Source organism: Lasiodiplodia theobromae (assembly GCF_012971845.1).
Source record: "Lasiodiplodia theobromae strain AM2As chromosome Unknown scaffold_22, whole genome shotgun sequence".
NCBI lineage: Eukaryota > Fungi > Ascomycota > Dothideomycetes > Botryosphaeriales > Botryosphaeriaceae > Lasiodiplodia > Lasiodiplodia theobromae.
In genome coordinates this window covers 695320-710944 of record NW_023336428.1, presented here as the reverse complement: position 1 = coordinate 710944, position 15625 = coordinate 695320, and the positions used below count along the sequence as shown (strand labels likewise).

At 56.7% G+C, this 15625-nt stretch overlaps 4 protein-coding genes across 4 annotated transcripts; 1 reads left to right on the top strand and 3 right to left on the bottom strand.

Annotated features, from left to right (window-relative positions):
- Positions 1-451: 451 nt before the first annotated feature.
- On the bottom strand, positions 452-1679 carry LTHEOB_7491 (Cyanide hydratase; the record flags this gene model as incomplete). The annotated part of the gene is made up of 3 exons (XM_035516863.1): positions 452-1425; positions 1485-1596; positions 1650-1679. 3 exons carry the CDS (start codon positions 1677-1679, stop codon positions 452-454), a joined length of 1116 nt encoding a protein of 371 aa, XP_035371462.1.
- Positions 1680-4353: 2674 nt separating this feature from the next.
- LTHEOB_7490 (Chitin-binding type 1 protein) lies at positions 4354-7599 on the top strand (the record flags this gene model as incomplete). The annotated part of the gene is made up of 1 exon (XM_035516862.1): positions 4354-7599. One exon carries the CDS (start codon positions 4354-4356, stop codon positions 7597-7599), a length of 3246 nt encoding a protein of 1081 aa, XP_035371461.1.
- Positions 7600-12073: 4474 nt separating this feature from the next.
- Positions 12074-13149, bottom strand: LTHEOB_7489 (High osmolarity signaling protein; the record flags this gene model as incomplete). The annotated part of the gene is made up of 4 exons (XM_035516860.1): positions 12074-12589; positions 12642-12764; positions 12819-12974; positions 13030-13149. The coding sequence occupies 4 exons, from the start codon at positions 13147-13149 to the stop codon at positions 12074-12076; spliced, it is 915 nt and encodes a 304-aa protein (XP_035371460.1).
- A 1694-nt stretch (positions 13150-14843) lies between these two features.
- LTHEOB_7488 (Nuclear distribution protein RO10) lies at positions 14844-15532 on the bottom strand (the record flags this gene model as incomplete). Its single annotated transcript, XM_035516859.1, has 2 exons — positions 14844-15265; positions 15325-15532. 2 exons carry the CDS (start codon positions 15530-15532, stop codon positions 14844-14846), a joined length of 630 nt encoding a protein of 209 aa, XP_035371459.1.
- Between the last annotated feature and the right edge of the window lie 93 nt (positions 15533-15625).

The following is a 15625-nucleotide window of genomic DNA, read 5'->3' as shown; positions in this document are numbered from 1 at the left end:
GATGGTGGAAGACATGGCATGGAGGGCTACTTTTTGATTGCGAGCATGGCTGACCTACGGCATGAGCTTGCGAAGGGACGATAGGTAGTCTCACGAGTCTGGATGATTTTGACGATCTTCATGAAGATCTGGACTTTCTGACGAATATTCACACATTTCTCTCTCACTCATGATGCTTGTGCTGATAAGTGATGACCTGACACTGCTTTGAGTTTGACTAGTTAGCATGGAAGATCCATATCCACCGTGGCCTACACAGCGGTTGACATAGGAGTCAAACGGTCTGTAGACTCAATGCACTTCCATGTTCAACATTCACTTTCGTAGTCAAGAATAGCGGCTAAGGTTGGGCCCAAGGAAATATTTAAAGAAGAACTATCAAAGAGCGTAGATCACACCTATTTATCTTACAAGGAAAAGTCCCCCCAAGTTTTTTGATTCCCCATCACACTCACAACTCCGCCTTCCTCGCATCCTTCTCCTCCCTCTTCAGCCCCGCAACGCCCACCTGACCCTTCTTCTCATCCTTGGGCGGGTCGAGCGGCAAGTGCAGGCCGAGCCTCTCGCGCGTCGAGTACGTCGCAACACCGCCATCCGGATCAGCGCGGGTGATGAGCTCCTTGCGGCGGGTATCGACCAGCAGGCGAATGAGGTCCGGGCGCATGTAGTGGCCGCCGAAATCCGCAAGGGCCTTGGTGAGGTGGCTCTCGTTCAGATCGACATCGACGAACAGCAACCCGTCAAAGTCCTTGTCCGGGCGCGCGACACACGTGCCGTCGGGCTTGTAGATGCGCGCGTGTCCATTATACGTGCTGGGGTCCGTCTCGGGCTCGACGCCCTCAGGCGTGTTGATCTTCAGCCCTTCCTTGCTGAGGCGCTGGAACGGCGCGAGCGTCCACGTCCCCGTCTCGATGGCGTATGCGGGCGTGACCAGGTCCGACGCCGGGTCGGCCACGTTCGTCGCCGGGTCCGGGTAGCGCAGCGTCTCCTTGCCCGGGTAGACGGGCCAGCCCGCGACGTGGATCTGCTCGCCGGCGGCCACGTTGAGCGACTTCAGGAACGGGTTCATGTTCTCCCAGCAGTTGAGCTGGCCGAGGCGGCCCAGCTCGGTGTCGACGACGGATTCGAACGTGTCGCCCGCGCCGTCGCCGTAGACGAGCTTCTCGACGTGGGTGGGCTTGATCTTGCGCCGGTGGTTGAGGATGCTGCCGTCCGGCGCGATGAGGACTTGCGCCAGGTAGAGCGTCGCGTGGTCGATCTCCGAGAAGCCCATCGAGACGTGGATCTGGTTGTCGCGGGCGGCGCGGCGGATGCGCCGCATTTCTTCCGAGTCGACGCGGAGGGAGTTCTCGCGGTACTTTTTGAGCATCGGGAGGGATTGCTGGTAGGTGACTTTCCACATCCAGTAGGGGTAGCCGGGGATCCCTGGGAGATACTTAGTAAGGCGCAGGAAGATGTGTAGGACGTTTGTTGTTGCTACTTACAGACTTCGGGGAAGGCCACCAGCTTGCAGCCGGCCTGGCCAGCCTCGTTGATGAAGTTGATGGTCTTCTGGACACCACCCTCAAGGTCGAACCAAGCGGGCTCGGAGGTGACCTGGACTTTGGTTAGCATTGAGATGATGGAATGCACCTAGTCGGGAAGCATACCGCGGCGGCCTTGTACTTGGTGATGGGCATTTTGGTGGTGGGAATAGACTGTTCAGTCAGGGCTGGGATGGTGGCAGCTTGTCTTTGATCTAAGGAGATCTGTTGGCGTGGTGAAGACGAGAGCAGAGTGCTCTGAGCCCGACTTTATATAGACATTAGATGGCAACGTGCAATGTAGGGCTTGATAAAGCCCCGCGTAGCTGCTGGTCCGAAGGGTCCCGAAACTCAGGCATACTATCATGCCATACAGGGTGGATGCATGCATTTGGTAGCACTCTGGAGGCCTGGTGGTATGATGCGGCAAGCCAGCGGCTTGGTGAGGAGTATGCAGTATGCTGCGGGGAGCTCTGACGCGGCCCGTTATCGTCCAAACAGTGGAGCCAGACCGGCCGTTTAGGCTCCATATTAGATGTCATACACCTGTAAAGTGCAGATTGTCGAGCGCTAAAGCCTACTGCCAGCGAATTGGGGCCGGTGATGCCGACGATGCCGCTTTGACTTTCGAGGGTGGAGATGCCGCAGATGCCGAACGGCAACCCGCCGACTACGGCTCCGAGTTACACAACGAAAAAGACCTCGGTCATTTCGTGGAGAAACATATGAGTCCTCGAAAACCCCTCTGCATCACCTGCATGCATGAGACTGGGGTGCATCATCACCATCTTGGCTGCAGCTTTGATTGCCACGCCAAGTGTCGGTGCTGCTGCGGAGAATGACTTCAATTGACTTTATTCACTCAAAAATACTCCGCGAGCTCGAGATATTTGAGGTATGCAGCCTAAGTCAACCGACTGGAATGTTGCTGTCCATAAGACCGTATATGCAAAGTATGACAGAGCCTGTTGTAATGAGGGAGTGGTGCTTACCATCACTTCAGGCTTGATCCGCTTTCTAAGGATTTTCTCAGTCATCCTGTACTACCGGTTAAACTTGCTGGCAATGTACAAATCTCGCGAAGAGCATGAATGCATGGTGCTGGCTTTGGCGAGCCGAACTCGGAGTACCCCGAAGATCACCACTTGTGAGTGTTATGGTGGAGACCACGACTTGGCCAGAAAGCGGGAACCTTCCACTTGGGACATGTAAACCTTACCTTCTACTTTGTAGACGGAATTTTAACGAACACAAGATCAACTCCGGCTGAGATGATCTGGGTCACGATTAGAAACCGTATCACCAAGCGGCCGACACAATACTCATCTGATAACCCAATCCACGAGACACCAATCGCAAGCAAACGCACGCCGACCCCGCCTCCCCGCTACGATCTGCATCCTTCCGCATCCGCCGCTTATCGGTTCCCTCAAACGCGTGGCTGAACTCCACCTATCAGCAAGCCGTGTTCCATATCACCACGGAATATTTCGCCTCAATCGCTTCATGTTGCTAGCCGCTGATAGACAGACACTCAAGCATTGCTGTTTCGGTGGCTACGCGTAAATCCGCACTGACACCGCTGATTGCCGTCTGCGTCGGAAGTATCACTTCCCATGAGCTCCATGGATACGCATGCATATGAACGGCAACAGATCGTGCTGGGTTTCATGTAAGCCTCTGTTTCGTGTAACTGCATGTTGATGTTCTCGCGGACTACGCTGCGGTAAAAGAACGCCCGGCCGAATGCTCTGTGGAGGTTCTATTCTGTATGATACAGACAGAACGCCCTCCCCACATAGTGTTAGCCAACTTTTATGCACGAAGACTTGCTTCGGACCGTCATAACCTCCGTCCACACTGCGTCCTGGTGTTGAGGTTGCCGAGCCCGGTAGGTTCCGCCACGACGCCCACCCAGACCTATACACAAAAAGAAAACAGCCCACCACCACAACTGACCATGCCAATGGCAAAAAGAGACGATAATGAGAGGAGTGGGACTCGAACCCACGAAGGTTTCCCAACTAGTAAACCCTATCTTCGGGACTCTTTTCAGAAGACCTGAAACTAGCGCCATAACCACTCGGCCATCCTCCCGGCTCTTGGAGTCTGCCCCCGGCTTGCAGGCCTTTTAAAAAGTGTTCCATGGTGAAAGACGGAGAGAAATTTGGGGTAGAACCGGGCGTGGGTGGTGGGTGCAAATATTTATGCTCACGGGCCTTCTCCTGGTGAAAAGCCTCCTTCGCCGAACTTCCCCCATGCCGGCCGGCCCGACGCCAACTACATTTCTCTTTTCACCTTTGCTGATTCTTAAGATCGAAGATCGCTGACCACAGAATGCGACGTTAATTTGGCCAGGAGGGCGCGGAAGCTCCATTTCTCAAGCTCTGAGGTCAGACGACGCTTCGGAACATCCTAAAGGCGTACTTCCTGCCCTGCGCAAGGAGTTCGCCCGCAATTTCTCCACGGAAAGGCCAAAAACGTAGCCAGCATGCCGGGTCACGCTAGAGCTCGTGTGCCTGAATATCCCTCGATTTCTGTACCTTGTTGCAAACTAGGTAATTCTTTTTAATGAAATTCCAGGTGAACAAGTTCCTCCCCCTCCCTTGTCTACTCTTCCGGACGCAACCCCGCAATACATGGTATAACACTATTGTTCGAACCGTTGAATTCCATTCTCAGCTTAAGGGCCCTTTGCAGCCTGTCCATTGTTGGATAACCGGAGTTCATTCCTGTCACACTGCCTACTTTATTTAAACCTCTTCTCTCGTCTGCATCTTAGAGACCATCCGCTCAGCCTTCTGTCTTTCTTTCACTATCTGAAGCAACAATGATGCATCGTGCCGGTCTCTCGTTTCCTGTGGGCATTTTGCTCTTCGTCCGAGCAAGCAATGGCCAGCGGTTCCCCGGGTTTCCACCGGTTCCCACTGGCGTTGCCTCTGATTCACGCGCAATTGGCAACTCGACTTTCACCATCCTCTGCGAGGACGTGGATTCCAACGCAGTCGCTCCCTACATCACGACTCATGTTCCAACGGACGTCAAGGACTTCGATGACTGCATGAACCTTTGCGACTACTTTGGCGATACTTGCGAAATCTCCCTCTGGGATCCCACTTCGCCTAAGCCTTGCACTCTCCTGGCCTCTATCCCCAGTGGAACGGCTCCGGCAGCCCCCACTGGCCGCTGCTATGCCACCAAGCTCAGAGGCTCGGCTTCCGGATCAGTTGCAGTGTCCGCCGGAGTTTCTGCCGACGTCTCGGCTGAGCTTGGGATCCCGACAGCCGCCCCGTCGGTCTTGTCGTCCCTGCTCGACTCCCTGAACGGCTCGGTGCCGGCCTCTCTATCGGATCTGGTCGCTACCATATCTGAGCTTATCGATCTCGACCTTACGGCACCAATCACGGCGACGGACGATTTGGAGTTTCCCGAGGCGACGGTCATTTCAAACGGGGTCACACTTACCGCTGATGTTTCCGAGGAAGCGTCTCTCGTTGTGTCTGTCGCGGCATCGGTCACTCTCTCAGCCACGCAGCCGCTGCGCACCAACGCGCTCTGTGGTGCGCTCTGGCCCGAGATCCCGCTCAGGGAGTGCCCCCAGGGTGACCCGCTTTGGGGTCGCTGCTGCTCTCCTTATGGCTTCTGCGGAAACGGCACGGCTTACTGCGGCTTTGGCTGCCAGGCTGGCTTCGGTGCGTGCGCCGAGTCTCCATCACTGAAGCCGCTGCCCGCCACTCTGCTCCGGCCATCGCATCCATTCCCGTCGGCTGCATTGTCGTCGCTTCGTCTGTCGTCTGTGCTCTCGTCGCTCGGCTCGGATGTGACGTCGCTTGCGGAATCGCTGCTTGATGAGGATTTGCCCATCTCGGGCTCGTTGCTCCTAGTGTCGTCGCCATCGATTGGCAAGCCAACTCCCCTCTCTCGCAGCGGCCCTATCGGCGTCGGTCTACCGTCTGGCCTGCCCACCGAGACGTACTGGTGGCTTCCTCGCCTCTCGACCAACCTTCCTGTGCCGACTCCTAGTGTTCTCTCGGCCAAGCTGAGCAATGCTTTCACCAGGGCCCCGACCCCGATGCTGCCGAACCCGCCCGTCATTGACCTCACCTTCCTCCCCACGGTCGAGACGCTGCCCGCTGCTGTCTCCAACCTTGACGACATCGTCACGGCTGATGTGTCAGACGTTGTCTCGGATGTTGAGGACATCCTCACCACTGATGTTCCTTCCCTTGCCGCATCTGCATCCGCTGCCGTTTCCGACATCGAAGACGACCTCACGACTCTCCCCACTGACATTCCCACTGATGTTATCACCAACATTGAAGACGTCCTCGAGACCATTCTTCCCACCGCTAATCTCCCTTCTGTTTTCTCCATAATTGAGCACTTCTGGCCCCCCAGTGCCCCCACCGATCTCCCTTACCTCACCCTCGCGCTTCCCAGCCTCGTGGCAGCCCTCAGCTCCGGCCTCCCTTCCGATGAGGTTTCGGCCGTCGTCTCCGCCATCCAGGACGCCCTCCCCACCGAGCTCCCCTCGGCCGACGTGACCGACCTCGCCGCAAGCGTCCTCAGCTCCATCCCCGTCCCCGCCTTGCCGTCCGCCAGCCTCGACATCCCGGCCCTGGAGACCGATATCCTGCCGCTCGACACCGACCTCGGCTCCCTCCCCACCAGCGTAGTCGCCTCGGCCTCCGCAGCCATCGCGTCCCTCAGCGCCATCATCGACGACCTGCCGTCCGCCGAGCTGCCTTCGGTCTCCGCCGCCATCGAGTCCCTCGAGGCCCTGATCCCGGACGTCGACGCTCTCCCGACCAACATCGCGGCGCCGTCTTTGGTCGCCTCCGTCTCGGTCGCCCTCGAGTCGCTCAGCGCCGCTCTCCCTGACCTGCCCTCTGCTGAGCTCCCCTCGGCTTCAGCCGCGATTGAGTCCCTCGAGGCCCTCCTCCCTGACGTCGTCGACGACATCACTGCCCTCCCCAGCATCGCTCTCCCCTCCATCTCCGCCGCCATCGCCTCCATCAGCGACGCGCTCCCGGACCTGCCGTCCGCGGCCCTCCCCACCGTCTCCGCGGTCCTGGCCTCGCTCAGCGCCGCCCTCCCTGACACCGACGACGTCGTCAGCGACCTCACTGACTTTACACTCCCCGCCCTCCCCACCGACCTCCCCACCGCCGCGGTCGACGACCTCCTCCCCTCCATCTCCGCCGCCATCGAGTCTATCAGCGACGTCCTGCCCGACCTCCCCTCGGCCGCGCTCCCCACCGCCTCCGCCATCCTCGCCTCCCTCAGCGCCGCCCTCCCTGACGTCGTCGAGGACATCGACACCGAGCTCCCCGCCCTCCCGTCCGCCGTCCTCCCCTCCATCTCCGCCGCCATCGCTTCGATCAGCGACGCCCTCCCCGACCTCCCCTCCGCCGCTCTCCCGTCCGCCTCCGCCGCCCTCGCGTCCCTCAGCGCGGCGCTGCCTGACGTCGACGCTGGCGTCGGCCTGGGCGCAGGCGTCTCTGCGACCGCCGCGCTCGGCGCTGGCGCTTCGCTCACTGCGGCCGCGGGTCTCCCAGGCGTCACGTCGGCGGCTGATGTCGCGGTCGTGCTGCCCATCGTCAATGCTACGGCTGAGGCGTCTGCCGGTGTGGCTGCGTCGGTTGCCGCTGCGGCGGACGTCTCGGCGTCGGTGGGTGTGGGTGGAGCGAGTGTGGGTGCGAGTGTGCCTGGTGTCAGCGCGTCTGTGGCCGCGAGCGTACCCGCCGTCAGCGCTGCGGGTCTCCCTTCTGTTGGATCTTCGAATGGCCCTGCTGTCAGCGCGGCCGTCCTGCCCGCCGTCCTCAGCAGCGGGGCCGCCGGCGCGGCGAGCGGTGCTTCGGTTGCGGCGAGCGCTGTTCCGGCCGTGTCGTCTGCCGTGGGATCAGTGGCATCGTCGGCGGGCGGCGTGCCCAGCTCTTTGCTGCGCGCCAGCTCGGCGACGCCGTTGGCGCCGGCGGTGTCGTCGGTCGTCAGCTCCATCCGGGCGACCGCCGTCGGCGTGGGCATCGTCCCGCCGCGCGTGGCGGTTTCGTCGGCACGGTCTTTCGTTGCTTGAGCGAGTGTGGAAGGAAGAAAGCAAAAAATCCCTTTTTGTTGTTTTGTTTCGTTTCGAAGAAGTTTCCCGCCTGGAAAACTTCGCCCGACACTCGCTTCTTTTTTCTTCTTCGATTCTTCTTCTTTTGCCTTTGGCCCAAATCTCCCCCCTTATTATTTTTTTTGGCTTTGCTGGATCTTATTTCCCGGCCCTGACGACCGCTCGGACACACGCTTCGGCACGTATGTATCATGACGATGCTGATTACGTTTCGTTACGTTAGTGATGTGGTTTTTGGTTGTATATTAGCCTTTGAGTTAAAGCGTAATGAATATCGCTTTCTTGCTGGACTTGATCGTGCTTGCTTGTGGGGGAGCGCGTGACTTCGTTTGCATGTGAATCTAGGTCGAGTTCTCTGGTGGATGGGCTATTTAAGTGCCCTCAAAGGCGTCCCGATTGCATATTTGTGACAATAATGTCTGTATCTTTTACAGACTGAACGTTACCATGAAGACGTGTACTGCCCTTTCCCGCATATATTTTCAAATCCATGTGTACAAGGGGCCATTACATTACCGCATCCATTCATTTGCTTCATCTGACCCTGATGATGAGATCTCCTATCGAACTTTATCAACTCATCATTATCTATACATGATGAATCTCGCCATTCATCGATACTGCTCTGCAGACTTCGCCGTACCGTGCGTAACTCTCCCTACAAATACGATCCGAAGAAGAGACCACGAACAGTTTTCTTCAAAATCTCCCAGCGGGATGTCCAATGCTCAAAGACACTGTGTCCGTCACTTTAAGTCTATCCATGAGATCTACCCTCTTATATCACCTCGAAGCCCAGCGGGTATCCAAGCTCGCGTGATGTACCTGCTGCCACAATCAGTTCCACGTCATAGTCTATTGAGGCCTCATCATGTGTAGGTGGGCGTCCGTGAGCGGGCCTGCCGCACACGTGAGTCCGCAGCGAACATCCAAGCGGTTAAAGGCTTGGGAGTCACCGGTTCCGGCTGCGCTCAGTCACGAGCGTTCGACCGGCTGATCCATTATTTACCACTGCGAATAATCCCCCCAGGAACATCCATATTTAAAGCAAGCAGAGGATCACGACACCTCAAAGCCATGGCAGTTGGCTTCGAGGTATTGACAAATACCGAGTTGCTGATAACATTTATCAACGACGACCACTCTTCTCTGTCTTGGGTTTTGCGGTCACGAAAGGCTCGACGTTTTGAGGCGGGTCTGGGCAATTTTTGCCAATGATATCTCATCAATCATTAATGCTGATGTACAATATCGTCGAGCACCTTTAAAATCATCAATGATAAGATATGATGCGTGAAAATTTTGCTAAGAAATGATATTTCAAAATTAAAGAAGTGCTTTGAAACCCCCCTCTCCCAACAACCACACATAGGAAGAAATCTACTACAGCAGGCGGGCCAGGCCAGTAGTAGTCGTTTGTTTCTTGCTGTGTTAAAGACGTTCGATGGGGTTCTAGATATGGAATTGTAAGTGCAGAGCTTGTGAAAGTCTTTTAAAGTAAGCTGTTCAAAAAAATAAAATAAAAATAAAAAAAATAAAAAAGAAAGAAAGAAAGAAAAACGTCGGCTGACTACCTCGTGTTCCTTAAGCTTTCCGTAAGTCAAAGTATATCATGCACATGCGCATTCATGAATACTGTTACCAAGATAGAGCAGCTATCTGTTGTAGGACAAGGTCTTCATTCTCCCTGAGGCCAACAGCTGAGACCACTCTACGTTAGGAAAAACTGAAACAGTGCCTGCTAGCGCGGACCACCGGAATATAAAGAGCATTGTGTGTATGTGTACATATGTTACCATTCAAATGTAGTCTCAATTGACCGCTGACCATGATTTCTGAAAATGAGTTGGCCGATTTTAATTAGGAAAGGAAGCGGTTGAAAGGTTCAGAAGGCGAGGGAATGTACGGTAGGAACTCAATCACATATCTGTAACTCACTTTGCGCTATGTAAATGCGGAAGAATTACTACTTACCACGCCGTATTCGTGACAAGCATCGCCAATAACTTTGCTCGACCAATATCATCAGAGAAGCACCACCCCCCGACGGAGAAAAAAAAGGCAAAAACAAAAAGTGCAGTGCAGGGAGTGAACCTGAAACCCATAAAACAGGAAGGTGACAGTTCGCCCAAGCCAAAACATCCGACCAAAGCCAATACGACCTCGTTTCTCTCGACCTCAACAGACCCTTACACAAGCAAAATGAAGCTCTCACCACAGCGAACCAACCACATCCAAAACCACCACTAACGAAACAAACCCTCAACCCGGAAAACCGCAAACGCAAAAAACAAGCGGCGGCGACGCTGGGACCCGAAATTCAATCGTGACACAAAGCCAACCACCATTCGCGCTTAATCCACCACCACCAGACCACCCCTTCCCAATTCCAGCCGGAACCGCCGTTTTCGTTCTGCCGAACACGAACAAGCAACCGTCCACCGGTCAGCGAGGCGCCGCGGGCACCGCTGACACCCGTATCCAGGTACACGCAGCCGCAGCCATCCGTCTGCTGTTTCAGCCACAATCAAACGTACCTTCCACATATACCCTGTATACATTCATCCCCGGCGCCTCCGAACAAGGGAGAACCCAGGCACCCGGTCACGTATGTAACTTCGAACACGACGACGACGCAGGTACGGCCACGCACATCCCAGCGCACAATCGAGACACGTTCACCTGCATGTCGTGTTTTGGCGGGCGGGTGCGCGGCGCGCGGCGCGCGGCGTGCGGCGCATGCTGCCGTAGGGCTGAAACGGGACCTGAGGCAAGGATGATGTGTCTGTGGTGGTTGATCGATGACGGACGACGACCTCACGACTAGACTCCCGCTCTTTTTTTTGACGTCTCGCAAAACAACGTCAACGACAACCAAAAAAAAAAAAAATAGAAGACGTACGAAATGATAGAGCAAAAAAAAACACACAAAAAGTCAAGGCTCACAGTGGCCTTGGGGTGGTCTACCCGAAGGGACACTTCCCCGCCGGCCACATACCTCTACAAAACCCACTTTCGCAGATTTTCCCCCTTTGATCCCAGCGGGGAAGGTGGTGGAGAGGTGGACGGTGATTTTCATCACCATCGACACCGTCGATCCGTGCCATAGGTCCGAAGACCCTTAGGCGGAAGACTTGGGTTCGCTGGTAGAGTATATAACTATCAATTCGGCTCTTTAAGCAGTAAAAGTGTCGGCACTCGGCAAAGATGACGAGCCTAAAACATCATCAGTCGGATCAGCTGCGTCTTCCTAACAGCAGATCAGTAAGAGAATAGCCGCAAATGGTAACCATGCTCCGACCATGTCAGGTACAAATGACGTAAAGAGGGGGAGCACGCGTGGCTGAGCCAAGAGATATGTTTGGGAACGATGTAGGGACAGGACTGAAAGCATTCTCTCATGACTTTCTTCAATATCAATGTAAATCACATCTTTGACTTCATGTACACTAGGAAAAAAGCAGCTGGGTCTCTCGCGTTCTGGAAACAAAAGGCATCCAATTTTCTCTCGCCTGTACCAATTTCTCCCCTCCACACTATCTTTGCTTTTTCCTCCCATTCCGCCACAGCGGATATTTTTTGGGGGCGCGGGTTCAAAAAACGACTACACACGTGAAAAAGGCAAAAGGACTTGATCGCTAGGGAAGGGTGATAGGCAGCTTGTGAACACCATCAGCAGAGAGGCCGTTTCAGCGCCGCAACAGTGTGAATCTCCGTGGTCCCAACCCAAAGGGAATTGAGACGCGTTCAGTCGCAGCAACGCCATGCAAATGTTTGGAGCGCAACTGCAAACCAAAAAAGCAACAACAAAAAAAAAAACCACTACCTGCACTGCACTGTGCACCAGGAAAACTCAAAAAAACCGGATATAGCCCATTCCATGAACGCACATCTTCAGCAGAAACCAAAAAAAGAGTTTAGAGAAAAACCGGTGATGTTGCTGTGGCCATCTTCGATCCAGCCGACAGATTACAGTCCGGGAATAGTAGAATTGTAAGGGAAGTCCGCAGCGCTTGAGTAGTCCGGAGTGGTGCGTCCGCAGGCGGTAGTAGCGCGTGACATGATTCGTCGTAGAGGATGTAGCGCATCCGAGATAAAGGAATTTCGTCGCTGAATCCAAGGGGACGGTTGAACGAGTGGTTGTGGTCGGTGTGATTAGACCGAATTTTGTTACCCTTTTTAGAAAAAGCCCAAGCCAGCGGGAGGTATCAGAAAAGAGAACGGGTATCTAGCGGCGCAAGAGCGTCTCCCAAGGATGTTCCAAAGACGAACCCACGAGTCGATTCCGTCGCGAAACCGGTCCAAGCCGATGCGCGAACGGTCTCCAGAAGGTGAGGTGCTCGAGCGTCCCGGGAAATGAAACCTAAGCCAGGTATCCATGTAGCAAGAAAGGAAGGAAAAGCAGTCGTCCCAGGCATGAGTGAAACCTGTGCATCTATAGCAAGATGAGGTAGTTGCTTGGCGCAATACCCGTCTCACCCGTCTGCTTCCTCGCCTGCCACCAGCGTCCGCTGACGTCCGACACCTCGAGGATCTCGTGCTTGGAGAAGCTGATTTCGTTGACATCCTCGGGGTTGGCCTCGTAGCTGTAGATGGCCTTGGCACGGTACGGGTACTCAGTGGGTGCGTCCTGCTCGGGCTGTGCGCCCGGGTTGGCGGTGCCGTTCATGCCATTGCCGAAGCGCGGTGCCGTAGAGTTGCGATCAGCCGCACCAGCAGGGCCGCCGTGGTAGCCGGACACCGGGGATGACGTCTCGAAGCCATTGAGTTGGGCCGAAGTGTACATCTGAGGCTGCGGCTGGGTGGTCGTCGTCTGCGGGCGGGCACTGTAGTTGTTCGACATGGGACGAGAGTTGCGGACGGATTGACCCTCCTTGTTCATCGCATACGAATCAACAAAAGTGCGGTGCGAGGCCGAGGGCTGCGAGCCGAAGTAGAAGATCCAGATAATCTACGCATGTTAGAATCGAGACGGCCGGCGGCATCCGTCAACGGGAACTCACAGCAACCATCGACAGGAGGATGTAGCCGGCAGCGGCAGCCTCCTTCGCGGAGTCATTCTGGTAGACGGTGGCATTGACGGCTGAGCTGGTGAAGACCAAGCCTGCGGCGAGGTAGCTAGAGACCTGTTCCAATATTAGGTACGGAATCGTGCGGGGAGCGAGGCGCGGGCTTCGTACCGCGACGTGGTAGGTGTCCTCGGACTCGGAACCAACGACGATGATAACACCGACAATGCAGCAGAAGAAGTAGACGAGAGCCCACCAGGTGTAGTTGGGGAACTCGCCGTGGAGGCTACCGATGACCGAGCCGACGAATGCGATGATCCATGCGAGCTGTGCGACGGTCAGCATCTGGGCGCGGGTGGCGCGCGGTCAGCGGGCGACTCACAATGCTAATGGAGATGGTCGACAGGGCGAACGGATCGCCGAGGATGTTGTCGAAGCCGAAGCGGTTGCGCATGCCGTAATTCATCTTCTTAAGGCTGTTGGGCGACTCGAGCGAGGGCATTTATGCACGGGCGGAGCGGTTCGAGAAGGACGGCGGCGCGAGCGGACGGCGCGTGGTGGACTGAGGAGAGCAGGGAATGCGCAGCAGGAGTCGACTGGTGGGAGTGGGAGAAGAGAGGTTCAAGAGAGTGGCGACGAGAGTAGCGAATGAGGGTGGTTAGGCGCCTGGCCCTACGAGATGCGACGGGGGACTGGAGAAAGCGGAGCCTCAGCGGCGGGCCGGACAGCGTTCACGGCGGGTGCGCGGCGCGCGTCTTGTTGCGGGTCTGGAGGTCGCAGCCGCGGGAGAGACGCTTCAGTTGGATGGTGAGAGAGGCTCCGGATCGTCGGGGTCGAGGCGTGTCTTTGGAGAGGACGCAGCGATAGGAGAGCGGCGCGGCAGTGTTTGACGCACGGGCCGGGCACACGCGCCGAAGCTGCAGCGATCAAGCGCTTCTCGTCCAGTCACTAATTAAACTGGCACGACACCTCAATCAGGCGTGCGGGGAGCCCTCGCTGGCTCCGTCTTTATTGCAGCACCGATCGCTATCCTCTGCCTGCCGGCCGCCTGCCTCGTCCTGCCGGCCATCGCGCGGATCGTGTGAGATTCCTGCACCGCCACGTCGTGCAATGGATGAGAGCGCCTACGCACGCCGCCCAAAGGGGCCTGTCTCGCCTGCGCTGGCGTGGGCTGCACACGTTGCCGCGCCGTACCGTATCGTAATCCGAGACAGCGTCGTGAGTGCTGCGCCTGGCGCCGTCTGTCGCACCCCAACGCGCGCCCACGAGCCCGAAATTTGTCGCTGTGGTTATTTCGCAGGCCAGCCTCACCATTTCCCTAGCTGCCGTTAGGCGCTGGTCCATGCGACGGCTGCTGATCCTCACTGGCCCGATGCGGCAGCAGTGCGTGTCGATGAAACGCTCCTCCAACGTCTCGCCTCTGTCCATTGCGCCCGGGCCCAGACTTTGAGAACCCGCTCCGCGGCGCCAGAAAGCCGCCCGCGACACCACCAGCGACCTGTCTCCCAGACGGCGCTGTAACTGGCCCTTTCCGCGTCAAGCTCCACCTCCCTGCGAACATCAGAAAAGCTTGTCTCCCGCTCGCTCTGCCCCTCAGCAAGACGGTCTCTGAAGAACCATACATTCCGGCCTGTGCATTTCGTCATACGTTCCGGACCCGGTCCAGCCCGCTTCCGCCTTCGCCAAATTCCAGGGAACAGGGCGCGTGCATATTTTCGCGGACCGCATGCGAGCCACTGACCCTTGGGAGAGAAGACCTCATCTTTAAACGCATCCACATTTGGAATATTAGCGTGGTGCTCCGAACCCATCCGTCGACAGGCAGGGAGCCCGCTGCTAGCTACATGTTCATGCTGGAGACCTCCCCGAACCCTATGTCTCCACCTTTTGATTAGGCCCACGCATGCACTGTCCCGTCTGCGTGCCGCGGTTCCGTGCCGCGAGGAATGGCTGGACCATGTGTTTGCTGCTGCCGTCGCCATGCCTCCACACAACCGTGCACTGCTGTCCCTGCCACACTTGTGACCTAAAGCCGCATGCCTGATGTTGCCTTGACTGCCTCTCCAGCCACAGCAAAGTGCCTATCAAATGATGACGCCCGCACGGATCGGGGCATGTGGTCCTCATGGTCTGCGCTTCTCCAGCGTGCCTCCATTCCCTTCATGAATATCCGCTCTCCTTGTCATGCAGATCAATTCAAGCGCCGCCAGATTCACGCTCGATCTTGACCTCTTCCCTACGAACCTCCCTCTCTGCCTCGCGGACCCGCGAGTCCCACTCAGCCCAACATCTGCCCTGGCCCAACACCATGATCTCGTGCCATCTCAACACAGCCTTCCCGCTCCTCTTCCTCAGCTCCGATATTTCGTATGCCTGAGCTAGTTGTGTCTGTCCAAGCTGAGCGATGCGAGGCGAGAGTGCGACCAGTGACGTGAACGATTCTGTTGGTGGCAGAGGAAGGTCATGCAGCGAAGTCAGCTGCGAAGCGGTGGCGGGGTACGCCGGGGCCTCGGTGAGGATGGTAGCGAGCTTAATCTCGGGCGTCGGATCGTCCATGCTGCTCGGGGGAGGACGCGCAGGCGGCTCGGTCGGCGCGAAGATGTCGGCGTGCTTGGATTCTAGGCGAAATCGTCAGGCAAATGGAACCGGGGCAATCCATGGGACTCTTATGCCTTACGTAGCTGGAGGATGTCGTTGATGGCGCGTGAGTTGCCGGCGACGCTGGACAGGCGGCTCTCGAGCTTCTGTATCCGAGACGTGACGGGCACGTCGGTGTGTTGGCTCTCGGCGGAGACGTTACCGCCAAGGACAAACTCGATGCGGCGGAGGCGCCACTCGAGCATATCCAGCGTCTGCAAAAGCACCTCGTCCAAATCTTCGGCCATAATGGGTTGCTGAGCGGGGAATGCGGTCGGGCGGATGGGTGGTGTAGGTACTGCGGAGGTAAGAGCGCGCCGGATAAGGCAAGAGAACCCTGG